The sequence below is a fragment of the Daphnia pulex genome, chromosome 10 (assembly GCF_021134715.1).
Source record: "Daphnia pulex isolate KAP4 chromosome 10, ASM2113471v1".
Taxonomy (NCBI): domain Eukaryota; kingdom Metazoa; phylum Arthropoda; class Branchiopoda; order Diplostraca; family Daphniidae; genus Daphnia; species Daphnia pulex.
In genome coordinates this window covers 11,158,789-11,173,741 of record NC_060026.1, presented here as the reverse complement: position 1 = coordinate 11,173,741, position 14,953 = coordinate 11,158,789, and the positions used below count along the sequence as shown (strand labels likewise).

General features: G+C 37.1%; 2 protein-coding genes across 9 annotated transcripts; one reads left to right on the top strand and one right to left on the bottom strand.

Moving 5' to 3' along the window:
- Positions 1-446: 446 nt before the first annotated feature.
- Positions 447-3,092, bottom strand: LOC124204093. Of its 2 annotated transcripts, XM_046601107.1 has the most exons (10): positions 3,041-3,092; positions 2,895-2,947; positions 2,790-2,820; positions 2,033-2,672; positions 1,912-1,971; positions 1,773-1,838; positions 1,528-1,602; positions 1,367-1,450; positions 1,098-1,295; positions 447-1,009 (listed from the first exon to the last, which is right to left on the bottom strand). In XM_046601107.1, the coding sequence occupies exons 4-10, from the start codon at positions 2,670-2,672 to the stop codon at positions 531-533; spliced, it is 1,602 nt and encodes a 533-aa protein (XP_046457063.1). In that variant the 5' UTR covers positions 2,790-2,820; positions 2,895-2,947; positions 3,041-3,092; the 3' UTR covers positions 447-530. The 2 variants fall into 2 exon arrangements, with proteins under 2 accessions (XP_046457063.1, XP_046457064.1); XM_046601108.1 differs by having other exon boundaries at positions 1,098-1,283; positions 2,895-3,067.
- Positions 3,093-3,159: 67 nt separating this feature from the next.
- Positions 3,160-9,995, top strand: LOC124204091 (glutamate receptor ionotropic, delta-1-like). Of its 7 annotated transcripts, XR_006878744.1 has the most exons (5): positions 3,160-3,689; positions 3,817-4,117; positions 5,081-5,197; positions 5,268-5,815; positions 5,876-6,138. XR_006878744.1 is itself a non-coding variant. In XM_046601106.1 (3 exons), exons 2-3 carry the CDS (start codon positions 7,451-7,453, stop codon positions 9,312-9,314), a joined length of 1,788 nt encoding a protein of 595 aa, XP_046457062.1. In that variant the 5' UTR covers positions 4,065-4,117; positions 7,428-7,450; the 3' UTR covers positions 9,315-9,995. The 7 variants fall into 7 exon arrangements, 1 of the variants encoding a protein (XP_046457062.1); XR_006878741.1 differs by adding an exon at positions 6,874-7,410 and having other exon boundaries at positions 3,817-5,815; positions 5,876-6,792; XR_006878740.1 differs by having other exon boundaries at positions 3,161-3,384; positions 3,469-3,689; positions 3,817-5,815.
- Positions 9,996-14,953: the final 4,958 nt, after the last annotated feature.

The window sequence follows — 14,953 nt, the reverse complement described above, 5'->3', positions numbered from 1 at the left end:
GCTTCTACCTAGTCGTACCTAGTACCTTCACACTGACCACCAATCACTTCCAAAAGCGTTTCAAGGTTACCGTAGACGTTTTTTAAATATTCTTTTTCTCTACCACGAAAAGCTTTTTAAAAAGTGCTGAGTCAAACTTATTTTACTTGTTCAATGACTGAATGTCATTTGAAACGGTTGGACGGACGATACGTAATTTTTTGTGCCCACGATGTTGAATAAACATTGCCATATGTTTAGCAGTCTGACAGTGCTAAATGGAAAGACTCGCACTTGATTTGGCTCGACTGGTTGGTTGAAGAATGAGATGCTGGGCCACTTTAGTTCTGACTCCCTGATTTCAAATTGAATAACTGAAACTGAGAAATACTTAACTATACTGGCCGCGTTTGGTTATAAATAGAAACGACGTTCATGTGATTTACCAAATCTAGTAAATAAAGTATAGAAATAGATTTTCTTGTTGCTTAATTTTTTTTTTTTTTTTTGCTGTAGTAAATTTTTACACAAACAGTCCTTTAGAAGAAAATTCAAAGGGACGCCACAATTTCCTCCTCCAACAGGAAACCAGTGAAATGCGTGTAATGGTAATCGTCGTCAAACAATTCCACTCTTGATGAGATGGCATCAATCTCCACCCAGACTTCATCGCCTGATTTCAAGTTCAGCGTCGACTGGAGGGTCAACGGACTATTTTGCCCAGCGACGGTGTTTACCGCATCAACCAACCCCCTACCAATTCGTTCCCCGTTCAAATAAAGAAGAACTCCCAAATAAACAAAAGATGATGAAGATGGGAACTCTAACAGTCCCGTGAACGAGAAGAAATAAACTCCCTTTCGCGGTGCCGTGAATTTCCCCGTTCTTAAATCCATGGCATTTCCCTCGTTGATTCGCGCAAGTTGGAATGGAATCGGAACGCGTTCTCTTGTGAATGAAGAAGTTCTCTGGACGTAGAAATGAACGGGTTCTGATTTGACGTCGGCGTAACCGATCCATTGCTGTTTGTCTACATAAAATATGAATTAATCGGTTAATATTACAAAGGCTATAAAATATGAATAATATAGAGAAATCGTATAACTTTTCGTTCCTACCTTTAGAATTAAACTTGCAGTGAATCGCTTCCATCTTTTTCGATCCTTTGACCAAAAATATTCCGCTGATTTGTTGTCCCATTCGCTGTAGATCTTCACAAGAGGTCGGCATTTTATCAGTGTCAACTATTTCACTTGTTTTAACTGTTGGGAAATTTCCGGCGGTGATCTTAATGGCTGCCAAATCTTTTTCAGTCGCTAAGTCAATTAAAGATTTTTTCAACATTTGCATTTTTTTCAATAATTTAAAAATTAAAATGTGCAAATACCATCCAATTTTACCGACAATTCCTTGACGGTGGCCTTCGTAAGCGTTAATTCGTTTTTCGTCGTTTCCAAATCCTCCAAAGTTACTGCAAACAAATTCGTATAACATTCACGAAGGATTATTTCACCGCTAAAAAAATCGTCTTGAATTAATATAAATTGCCTGTTAGTTTTTCTTCGGCGACTTTGATTTTATCTGTTAAGATCTGTGAAGCTACCGCAAAATTCTTTTTCGTTTCTGAAATTCGAAAACATAAACATTTATTTATTCTTTATTTTCTCCAAGTAAAAAATTTTCCGTGGTGACTTCAGAAGCGTTGTCGCTGTTTTTTGCGAAATTTATGCGTTCGAGTATTTAAATCTCTATAGCGATTAATGATAATAAATAAGTTTATATAGCTAGTTTACCTTCCCTAATTGCATTCAGTTCTGTGGCAAATTTCGATTTGGTTTCTTCCAAACTTTTTGCTAATTCTGAAAATTTGCAAAATTATTTCTTTCGTTAATTTCTAATTGATCATTTCGTACTTGAAATATAGTACGTTACCTTTCACTTGTATTGACAAATCATTTTCCACATCATCAGCGATTGTAGCGATGCAAGTGTCTTCAAATATAAGTCAAATTTGAATTAATTTATGCATCAAATTTAAAATAAAACAACCTACCGTCTTTTAATTGAGGATTATTGAAATCAAGTCGCAAATGTTCAAACTGTTCGGGATTATTGTGCATTTGAGTCTTCACACGATCGCAACCTTCCCGTGTCGGGCAGACCAGACTAAATCTGAGTGATCGCTCATTTTTATACGCGAGCCATTCATTATTTAATGAGAAATCAACCTGTGGTTGCGCCGTGCTGGTCAGTCTGACACTTTTGAATGGAAAGACTTGCACTTGATTCGGCTCAACTGGTTGGTTGAGGACCCGAATCAGGTGCTCGACCACTTTAGTTTTGACTTCCTGATTCCAAATTGAAAAACTGATACTGAGAAGTCCCTGATTGGGGACCGTTTGGTTATAAATAGAAGCAACATTCAAGTGATTTAGCAGAGCGATCGGCGAGAAGAAATAGATTTTCTTGTTGCCTGAAGCGCGTGAAGTTATTTGACTGTCGTAAATTTTTACGCAAACAGACTGAAACTGCATGTAGGAAAATTTAATCGGCGGCGGTCTATCCTCGGGAGTCTTAGCTGATGCGGGAACGGTTAAAGGATTGGACGTTTCCAATTCTGAAGCAGCCAAGCCAGTCAGAAAAAAAGTCGATGCAACCATCAATTTCCATGTGAATGATAACAAAATACCCATCTATAAATGACATTTGAAAACGTTCAATAATGTCGATACTCGATAGTGATATGCAAATCACAATATTGAATAAATTATCGATGGAAAATTTGTTAATTATGTGTTAATGTATGTTACCTTTGAAATAGAACGAAAATCTGCGGTGAAACTAGTAATAAAAATATGACGATATAAAATAGACATTAAATTGTGTTTAAATCTATCGCCGAAATTCTGCCGTACCTGTTTTTTTTGTAAAAAAATTAAATTTCGTCTATTTCCACGGAAGGTTTTCTCTTTTCACGGGAATAAGCGTATCAGACATACGAAAAGAAAGACAAAATATAGAGGAGGATAGAGGGTGGGGGTGTCAAGGTGTGACCACTTACCAGGTGTGAATGTGTGAGGGACTGAGTTGAGCTCTGAGGGTGTGACTGAAATGCGCGTGCGCCTAGCAATTTGCGCGGATTTTGTTTGACCGTTGTTCCGTTCACCACTAACAGATGGCTCTTATCTTACAGACGACAAAGATTTGTTTACATCAATGTTTCAAATTGGAAGGTGAGAAAATTAAAAACTCTCAGATGCTGATGCCTGATGGGCTTATATTAGCCTATTCCGACATCCTTGATGGCGTCATTGGAGCAACACCTCTCTTCCTGTTATTCCGAAGGATTTCGTACCTTTTCACCGCGAGTCAACAAGAATCAAACCCAGCACCCAGGCGTTAAAGGTATTGACAGTGATGCCTCACGATGGGCAGGCCTCGATTGCAGTATTCAAGTGGCAGTGGTTAATTTAGCTAATACTAAGTCAGGAAGTCAGCAACCAAGTTTAATGGGTAGAACGCGACTAGACAGAGAAAAAGAAGAAAGAAAGTACGAAGTTAAAAGAAGAAAGTTAAAAAGAGCATGTGAAACGCAAGAGACGCCGTTGGGATGTCAGTTCGAGCAGCCGAGATGAATGACATGTAAATCTCTAAGAAATTTTTTTGGAATACAGAAAATGCAAGGATTTGAATACATTTCAATTTTTCAGGTATTAAATTTTTAAAAATTTCGTGTATTTAACAACCTGGGAATTGGGAAGATGTATCAAATTATCAATATTCCTTTTTATGTTTTTAACTGGTTAGATTAATTTGTTTCACTTTTCCCACAAACAGCACAGTTTCCTAGGTGTTTCCAACAAGAAGCGCAATAGAAAGCTGGGCAGTCTGGGCTTCGATTGCAGATTTTATATTCTTCTTCTTTTGAAAAGATCTTCAAAACTCCGTTGGTAGATCCTTGACAGCCGCACAAAAGGCAACAACGGTGGAAACAACCCAACCAATTAAGTGTCTTGACCAATCTGCTGCCATTGCTGATTGTTTCGGCGACGTTTCTGTTTTCATCCAACCTTCCGGGAATATGGTGCTGCATGCTGGCTTTCAGGGCTTGCCTTCGACGAAGCATCTCGCTATAAAGGTAAGTGACTCTTTCTTTTTGACGCTCCGGGTAAAAATATGCGGCAATGGCGTGACGTGAGCGAAGACAGTATGGTTGCAAGAAGGTAGCCAAGCCGAGAGCAATCATAACGATTGCTGGGCGAATCAAATGTTCTAGTGAGAGTTGAAGTGGATTAGGAAGACAGGGCATTGTGTCGATCTGATTCATCTCTCTCGATTGGTAGTCGAATTCTTTGAACAGGAATCTAAAAATGCTCGAAATAAACCCTCGACCTTCCACTTTGAATTTTTGCTCAGAATCCACTCCAACTTGAAGAGTCGTCCGTCCATTCCGTCGGAGAATATCTGTCACTTGATAAAGAACCCAATCGACTAAAATTAGAATGGTGGTTAAGATTATAACAATGCAGTAGACTAGTAGACTTTTCAAAAGTGATTTCTTTTCACAAGTAGACAGTGCTAGAGATAGACAGTCAATCACTTCCTTTTTTTCTGCCGACCCTTGAAGTGGGAATAACGAGGGATCATTTGATTGGCGTGAGGAGTCGTAAGTCTTAATATCTTTATTGATGTAAATGTTGTCAAAGATTAGACTGTGCTGGAAACGGAAGTGGTACAGCCAGGATGTGATGACAACCACCACCAGGGTGATTAAGCTAAAGTAAGTTAACAGCGTCTCTATAGTCCACAAAAGTCGATCTAAAAAGTATCCGATTTCAGACTTCACGTTCCGTTTAACTTCATCAAAACTGCTTGTGTGGTTCAGCGTGGACTCTAGTTGACGAGTATAAGATGCACCAATTTTTAATTCGCCTATTAATGGCCGGATGATTTGCGGAATGCCTGACAAAGGAGACAGGGTCCTATTTCCTACCTATTTTACAAAGTTCGATTAGTAATGCATAAGTTTGTATGTCTGTGGTTTTCCAATTTACCTTTTTTATTACACCGCATATTTCCGCTGTAAACTTGCACAAATCAGAGGAAAACAAATTACAAACGTCCGTCAATTTGACCTTGTCGACATGATCCGCAACATCCAACCCGATTTTCTTAACTTCGTTGATTACATTTTCACCAACGTTGGTAATAATATCGGGTAACCAGCTTCGTTTCTTCCTTCGAAAAAACCCTCGACCTTTGATCAAATTAATGCATTCCTTCTTCAGGCTGTCCATTTTCGTCTGGCAATTACCATTTACCGATGTCATTGTCTCCCGGCATCGATTCATTTGAAGATTGAGGTCGTTGAGAGTCGAATCGAATGAATCTGAAGTCTTCTTTAGGAAATCATCAAAGGAATCAATTGAGTGCTGGACTGATTCGACCAAATTTACATAATTGGCCAAGCTATCTCCTACTTGTGTGCTCATATCTCTCATCGATTCTGTGTAGCGTTCCGATGCCAATCTTGTTTGATTAAAGGCTGCTTCTCCGAAACAAATCAGTGACTGAGTCGTCTGTTTAAAGTTGTAATTCAAATTAGCGGCCGGTCCGGCTAAGAGCATGCTTGCCAACAAGGCCAATAGAGAAGATTTCCCTAATCGCGTTCCTAACGAAGGAATGAGCAGGGATACAATGCAGCGAGCTGATTGAGAAAATGCCAATAGGATTGAAATTCCAATAGCAACAACTCCACCAGTGATTCCGGCCACCCTGTCTTCGATGTTGTGGCGATAGTGCAGTAAGAAAAAGAAAACTGTTCCAACCAACAAAGGTAGAATTATTAATTTTAATACGTGATACGCCGTCGTCAGTTGTTTATTTTCTTCTTTAGATTTGGTGTGAGATGCGGAAGGCGTCCAACTTATATACTGCTGACCTTGCCTTACTTCCAATGCTGCGTCATCGTTTGGTAGAATCGGAACTTCCGCTTGAGCTTCCGTTTGCGACGTCATGGGAATTTTTTCTGCAGCAGAAATCTCTTTTATTGATGCTTTTTTGCAGGACACTAATGCGCTTCAATCTGTCACTCTAATCCAATCGTTTGAAACTGCATGGGTGACTAAACATTTCTGAATAGACTTTCGTTATCTTCAACGTTTCCTTCTGCTTGGTGGTTTGTTTTGGTGTCGGTTTTATTTCTCAACTTATTATAAGATAACAAAAGAAAAATCAGAGATATACAGTAATTATTTCAGATATTAATATTTATTAAAAAGATTTTGCTGCGAGTCAACCTTTCTTAGGGAATTCTTAATGAAATTTTTAAGTGCTAGAAAATTTTCTGGAAAAGGCGAGAAAACGCCCTTGATTCGAAATAAGCTCAATTAATGTTTTGTTTTGCTTGAGCGCCAGCTAGTGTTTTTTAAAATTACATTATACAACCAGCTGCCTGTTATTCATATGGAAAAACTCAACAGGAAGCGGAAGAATTGCGCAAATATTTAAAACACGGTCTTTTATGGGACTTGCCGTTTTAAGACTGAAGAATGTGTTTTTTAATGCTAACTTGATAGTTTTTTTCTGTTTTACGTGTGTTGGTGGAAAAAAGTGACAAACTTAATTTACAGTAAATTTTCACGTTTCAAAGGAGAATCCGTTACAAAGAACCGCTGTTCCAATACATCTGTCATCATGAGAACCTAATCCAGAAAACATTTATTTGCGAAAAATCGATCATGATCTTGTTTGTAATAGTTGCAATGCAACCGTTGCAATATATTTTTTAATTCGCATAATCTCTGGCTTTAGGTATACAGTAAAAACATATCACAGACTGTTTATTTATAAGATTATAACATGAATCGAATTTTTGCGGTTCCTTTAATTCAGAATGGAGTCCAATCGGAAAATTGCGGAATATAGTCGACATCGTATGCAGGGCAGTGATTCATCATTGAGTTCGACGCTATAGCTAATCATCAGAGCGGATGAACAGTCGGATTATGGAGAATACACCTACAGAAAAAGACATGTTGCTATGGCTGCACGAGCAGAGGTTTCTGTTTCTCCCACAGAGGTTTAATTACATTCAACCCAGAAAATCGTTATTCTCGAGACGAAAGCCAAAGAATTTATTCAATCGCTCTTCATTGATTTGGTGTTAATTACATAGCTTGACGAACACAAATTGCGAGAAGACTCGAGCTACAGCAGTGATTGACATTTTAATTACGAGGAATTGGCAGTCTATATCTTTCGCTTAGTTAGATCGCGATGTTGATTGCATTTAAAATAGAACTGTAATCAATGAACTGAACGATTGGTGAGTTATCAGCTGGGTTTTAAAGGGTATAAAAACGATCAGGTTACACTGTCTTTTCGGCATACGCAGATCTCACAAGGACCCGTTAGTATGTTTGCTAAAGTCGCTCTTCTTTCTTTAGTTTGCCTAGTCGAGGTATCGTCCATGTCGATGATGATCGACAGATGCAGTGTGATTGAATACATCCTGAATATGGACGTCAAGTGTTCGGGACTGGTAACCATCTTCGACGAAGAATATTCTGAGGAGAACGAAGAAGACATCGCCAAACTCATTTTAAAGAAAAACCGCCCCCTGATTTTACTCCAAAATCACAACGGTAGGGTAAACGTTTCTGAGCAACAATTTTCGACTATTAAAGAGACCGTTTGCAGCGACGCCATTCTGTTTGTACAAAACCTTGATGATTTTCCACCAATTTACGAACAAGTCAATGATTACTTCCATGCAAAGAAAGTAATTCTAGTCACTTCAAATTCGTCTACAGAAGCCGACAAACTATTGGGCGACATTCGAAGCGATAATTTTTTTTTGCTGATTGAACGCAGTCAACGTCTACTGGAGATTCACAGATGGGTCATCAGCGATCGTATTCAAAAGAATTTCGTGTTTAGACACAGTAATTTAAAAAAAGTTCTGCCGGTTCAACGCCAAACTTTAATGGGTAGGCACTTGACGATTGCGACGCTCGATTTCCCTCCCATCGTTTTTGCAAAGAAGAATGATCTAAGCGGTAAAGTTGTCGTCTATGGAATCGAGCCGACAATAATGGAAATCCTTGCTGAGAGGCTAGACTTTCGATTCAGTTATATTCTACCAGTTAACGACGAAATGTGGGTAAGTGTGGTTGCGTTTAATTTATGCAATCAATTTTCTTAAATTTTCTTTAATGTGCATTGTAAATTTGCATTAGGGTACTTTAATCTTCAATGGACCGGAAAACGTCACCGTCACCGGTTTATTAGGTTTTCTGCATCGAAAAGAAGCCGACGTGTCTTATGGTGATTTGCATATTCAGGATCGATTGTTATCCTACGTAGACTTCACCCGAGCCTTCAGAAATAATTTCGAATGCTTTCTCATTCCTGCACCTCGTCCTTACGCTAAATGGACGGCACTTTACCATCCATTTTCTTCGGCCATTTGGACTTTTACTGGTATCTCTTGTATTGTTGCCGTCGCGACGCTACGACTGCTAGCCAAATACTCATCGCGTCATCCAAATAAAGACGCATTTTTCTCCGACACTATGGTTTGTGTTCTCTACATCTTAGGAAACATGCTCTCGGCCCAGCAGCCACAAGAAGTTCGTTCGCCCGCTAATCGTTTATTTCTTATTTGGTTTCTATTAGCTGCTGCTACCATAATTCCGACTCTATATCGTTCAGGTCTAATTTCTTACATCACCTTTCCGTACACCCCAGATCCTATTGACACTATTCAACAATTAGTTGACAGTCCTTTACAAAAGATCAGCTGGGGCAATTATTTTAAACAGAGTCTTTCAGATTCGAACGACCCGCTCCAGCGGAAACTTGGTAGTCAATTCGCTATTGCCACCAACCTTTCTCAAATGTTCGCCTTACTAGAAACAAATTCTTGGGCTGTGATGTCGAATCAGGGGAATCTTCGTTATCAAGCCTTTACATTATTCCCTCCCACTAGCGATGGCCCTCGTGTACATCTCATGAGAGAGTGTGTTTTCCCCACACGCTCAGCGCTTGGACTCCAGAAACACTCGTCGCTGAAACCTTACTTTGACAAGGAAATTTATCATCTCGTTGAATCTGGAATCGTTGAGCACATAACATCTCAATGGGCTAAAAAACAGAAAAAGTGGGATCCTACAAAGTCTACGAAATTAGCCGCATACTCACTGGATAGTTTACAAGGAGCTTTTTATTTGTTGGGGTTGGGTATTGCACTTTCTTTTCTCGCTTTTTTAAGTGAGTTCATGTTCAATGGCTATCATAACAGAAATATTTACAAAAAGAAAACAGTTAACTAAAATAAAGTTTTTAAAATGAAGTGAAACTTAGTATAGTATCATATTCTATCTTGTTTTCGAATCCTACAAATAATTGTTTTGTTTCAATTTCAATTTATTTCTTCGCAATATTCGCGTGAAAAAATGTTACGGCATTCTTATCCGACCATAATTGTTTATGTTAAATTTTATACTTTAATTGCGAGCCCACTGACACGAATTGTAGTCGAGGGTAATGAATTTTTAACCTATGACAAAATGATACATGAAATTTTTTAAGTGAGCTTTATTATTGTAGTATTCAAGATATTACATACAAAACCCTCCGTGAAAATATTTAATATTTCTGTAAAAAAAAACAAGTTTAAATTCATTTTTTTTTGTAAAAATATAGTACTTCTAATTAGAAATAAATTATTTGAAAAATTCCCACGTGTTCTACGTCTTTCACTTTATAACTTATCAAATTTTCATAAAAATCAGGTGTAAAATAGGTTAGTTATGAAAGAAATAGTGACAGACGGTCAAATCATTTTCAGCCGCGCGGAAGCCGCGGTTTACATGGTGCCTTATGGCAAAGCGGCCTTGATAAAATTAAGTTTTTTCGTTAAACTACAAAACTTAAAAATTAGAGGCTTTCGCCATAAAATAAACAAGATTTTGCCCAATAAATTGTAAAAAGGCCAATTAAAAGCAATGTATAGCCACGATGTAATATTAAAGGTACACTCTCGGCTATCCCCAAGACCGGCGGGTGTTTAGTAAAGAGTCCCAAGATTCCCCGCAAGGTTCGCTAGGTTAGTGGGCCCCTCGCCTCTCGGAGGTATAGCAAAAATAAGGGTTTTTGCGTTTTTCTTTCTTAATCATATAAAATTATTAATCAATGAGGCCAGAAATTGATTCCATTTAAGCTTTATTTCATTCCCTATCGTTTAATACCTAATTCATGTAGATTAGGCAATTTTTTATATGTTTAATTTGTGATTGAAATTCGCATTTTGTTGAAATTTGCGCCAAAAAATTCAAATCAAATGTATTTTTTATTACTTATTTTTGTTTATTCTATTTTAATGAATTTTAAAATTCATTTTTAATATTTTAAAATTCAAATTTAATATTTTAAAATGGAATAAACAAAAATAACTAATAAAAAATACATTTGATTTGATTTTTTTGGCGCAAATTAAAAAAAATGCGAATTTCAATCACAAATTAAACATATAAAAAATTGCCTAATCTACATGAATTACAGAATGAAATAAAGCTTAAATGAAATCAATTTCTGGCCTCATTGATTAATAATTTTATATGATTAAGAACGAAAAACCCCTTTTTGCTATACCGGTATACCCCCGAGAGGCGAGGGGCCCACTAACCTAGCGAACCTGGCGGGGAATCTTGGGACCCTTTATTGAACACCCACCGTTTCTTCCAAGGGACTGGGATAGCGCGAGAGTGTACCTTTAATTTTATATCGTGGTATAGAATTCTAATTATAGATGGCAAAAAAAGTCCTTTTTGAACTTTCCGATTTCTCAAAAACAGCATTAGTACAGGAACTCAACGCCGCAACGACGAGGCGTGAGTTGTCTTGGTTACGAAAGTTCGTCTGATTGGTAAAGGCGAAAGAATCAGAAAGTCCAAAAAGGACTTTTCGTCCCATTCTCCCTCTTCTCCCTGTTCTTCGTTAAAAAACGTAAACAACGCGTTTAAATCATTTTTAATGAATAAATGGGAATTCAAAAAAATAAATTAAATACATAAAAAAATTCTTGTTCAATTCCCTATTTTACTGTTGCAACCGAGTTTTACCATTATTAACTCGAGTAAAACTATAGACTAAATATAAGGGACCCTCCCAAAACCCATAAGAACTCCACATCGCCCAAAGTGAATTTTCACATAATATGGCAGTCGCGAGGTTGCTATGGCTGGGGTACGTGTCATTGGTTTTCTCTATTCCGCAGTAGTTTGCAGCAACATATAAAATTTGAATTTTCTCAGAGTTGTTTACAGTGTTAATTTGCCTGACATACAGGAATTTTAGAAGTTCCTCCACAGTTTCAGAGGTATACTGAGTATAAGCCATCTTTAAGTTTTTTTCTTTGAAATCACTTAGTAGCATTGCAGCTATAACTGGACGATCACCAGCTTGGGAAGCTAAAACACAGCTATGGAATTTAATCTTCACACACACCCATCACAAAATTGAAATTCAAAATCCCCACTTCCTCTGTTTTCCCTGAGTTTTCCGTACTTTGAAAAATGACTCTTTTTTTCCAATTGATGAACATACTTGCAAGCATTAATGTCGAGTACAAAATTTAGTTGTGCAGGATTGCAGGAATGGGGGTATTCTTCCATTTTGCAGTGGAAGTTAATTGGCCTTTCAGCCACCCACTTGTGTTTCCCATAATCCATTTACTTTGGTTTTCCATTTGTGTAGGCCATTATAGGCAAACCGTGAAGTTCAGCTGCCAGACCCACAATGGGAGTGACAAAGAATTCATGAGAGATCTTCTTTTAATGTGTATACTGCAAATGACATTCGTTGAACATTTTGAGTTGAATATCTTCCATACACTCTTTGCCTGTAAAATTAGCTCCCATTGTATGCGTGTGGCTAGATACTCTTCGGTATAAAGTAGGCGGAGCAAGTTAGCCACAAAGCGGCTGTTGATTTTCTTAGCCTTTGTAGGAATCTCCTCTATTAGATCTTGGGTAAAAGGTAACTTGTGACCAGAAAGCGAACAACGAAGTTCGTCGGAAGCGCTAGATTCCACTTTGACCTGAATAAAATAAATATTTAAACCCAATAATTAAATTTTCGTTGGGCGGAATGATATGCATTATACTGTCTCGGTTATAGCAGGGAGAGTTGGAGCGCCATTATTGGTCGGATGGAGCGATATTATCGGTAATAAATCGTCTGTCTTCTTCGCAGAAGAAATCACTGGACGAGAACATTCTTTCTCCTCCTTTACAGAATTCGAATTTTTCAAAGACTTGTGCTTATGAACTAGTTGGTCTATCCAAATTTTAACACAGTTGAATTCCGTGAAACGTTACAGTCATAGAGTCAAATCACAGGGGAATAATTGTGTATGTAGCTTATATAATATAACTTGGCCAATGCTATATCACTTCTCAGACGGTGATTGTTCCGAATCACGGATTTTTTTTAGATTGTCAAAAAAGTAAAAAAAAAGTCTACAGGTAGGTTCTATATCGGCTTTTAAAGCTGCCAACGTGGAATCCACAGATACTTTATCCGCACGAGTCAAAGTTAGTGGGGCGCGGTTATGACAGTTTTCTTGACATAAGTGACGAAAAAAACTTGATAGCTTGCTTTGGCGATGTTTCACTGCTTTCCTCATTGCTATCAGAAGTATCATGCTGAAAAGTAAATGAAATAAGATTTTAGTTAAAGGTTTAACCTTTAAGCAAACGCAAACGCTTATTACATTTGAATCACGAACGATATTGACATCAGCTTCCTCTTGGGAATCATCACGTGACTTACATCAGATTCACCCTCATGACTCTCTTCACTATCCACATCTATTCGTGATCTTTTTCGAGGCAACGACCTGTTTTTCTTTTTCAATAATATTTATGGTAAATTTATGGTTTTTCAATATCTTGGTATGATAAAAGCAGAAAATTTATCACTTCAGTTTACGGCTTCACAATAACTGAAACTCTGCAGACTAATTTTGGTGACTACTGACAAAGCGTGGATATATTACTAAATATCTTTTAACTTATCTGATATCTTTATAAAAAAAGTGCGAAAGTTAAGATAAAGATAAGATAAATATACATTTTTTAAAATCGCAGATAATATAGGCAAAAATATACAAATTTGTCTTATCTTCTCAAAAAGATACGGAACACTGATATATCCATAATATACATTTATACATAGTATACAACCCATGATTTATTGTATCGCCTGATTCCTGAAACATATCAAGTTCCATTTTATTGTACCACCTAAAATAAGTTGTTTAAGCTTGGCTTCTTTTTAAGTTTTAAAGCTTGGCTGGTACTTTGACGGAAAATAGCATTCGGCAATTGCCGAAACCACTTTTAAATTGCCCTTTATTCTGATTTTAACAACGATAATTTTAAAAAAGCGTAGATGACTTAAAAAGCAATTTTATTGACGAAGGAACTGACTGTGATACTTCTGAATGTGATACATCTGCATGTGAAACTTATTGACTTACTGATTGACGAAAAAATTATAATAACTTGACTGAATAAATCTGACATGTATTTTCATATAAAAAAAACTTTCCGAATCATCTGAACTCTTGCCGAAAACGCAAAAATTAATAAGCGAATTCGGCATTGTAGCCGAATTAACTTTTACCGAAAACACTTCTTATTTTATTGCCGAATTCACATGGACTATTTGACCCCTCTCCCTTAGGTGTGCGCAGTCTTATCCGCTCGTCCCTCATTCAGACGTGCTTGGGCTGCTCGTCGGCCATTTAAAACTTAAATCAACCAAACAGGGAACTTCTTTCAAGTTTGCAATAGAGTAACGGACTGACATGTAGTCACTCGCTCCCTTGTTTGGGAACGCACCCTTGCGGAATCCGCCATGTTTGAATGTCTCCAATTTTCTTCTGGCTGATGTTTCGCAAAAATGTTAATACAAAGTTAAAAGTGGATACAGCCAATTATTTGAATGAAAAATCAAGTTAATAACCTTTATTTCAGTAGGCTACTAATTGATGTTATGGGGGAGACTGGAGTATTCTGGGACACCGGGTCAAGAGGGACAGTGAGGGGAAAAATCGAAAATATCAATAAATTGGAAATTTTTTTTAGTGTAACATGTAAAAACATGTTATCTAATCGGGGTTGAAGTTTGGTGTGATTTTGTCAATAACTGTGGGAGTTATTGACAAAATAAAAAAACAGCTTTTTGATGTAAAAATTTTTCGCCGCCATAAAAGGTATTCCGGAAAAAATACCAAAAAAATACATAATATATTTATATGGGAAGAAACTTTGTTCATTTCTTTATCGTTTAAGAAAAAAATTTGAATTTTAGGCCCATTATTTTAGGAAATATGGACATTTTAAAAAAAGAGAGATTATCGGGAATTTGGGACAGCAAATTTTACTGCAGTTGAGATAAGCAGGGAGCTCCGCCCTCAAATCGGGCGTAGCTAAGCTATTTTTTTCATAAAATTTAAATCTCAATTTACACGATAATTCTTCAATTTTTTTTTACAGACATATAGAATTGATATAGGGAAACATGAATTCAATTTTTTTTTTAAATTTTTAACAAATTTTAAGGCTTATAACTCAAATGTCCCACCCCACCCACCCTAGTGTCCTCATTTACCCCCCAAAATAGGCACCTCCCACAAAATTTGAAAACTTTAGCCGTTTCCTACGGGTAAACGGTTTACTCTAAAATTAAATAAAAAATATGGGGGGTACCTATATATGTTAAATATATAAAAATGTAAAATAAAATAAAATAGGATGATTATATTGGGAGATATGGGGGGGAAACGAAAACCGTCCCGTCTTACTCCAGTCTCCCCTGCATACTAGAAAAATAGCTCGATCCGTAGGATGAAAATTTTTTTGCGATTACAAAATACGCGTTTTCCTGAAAACTGCTCTCAGTT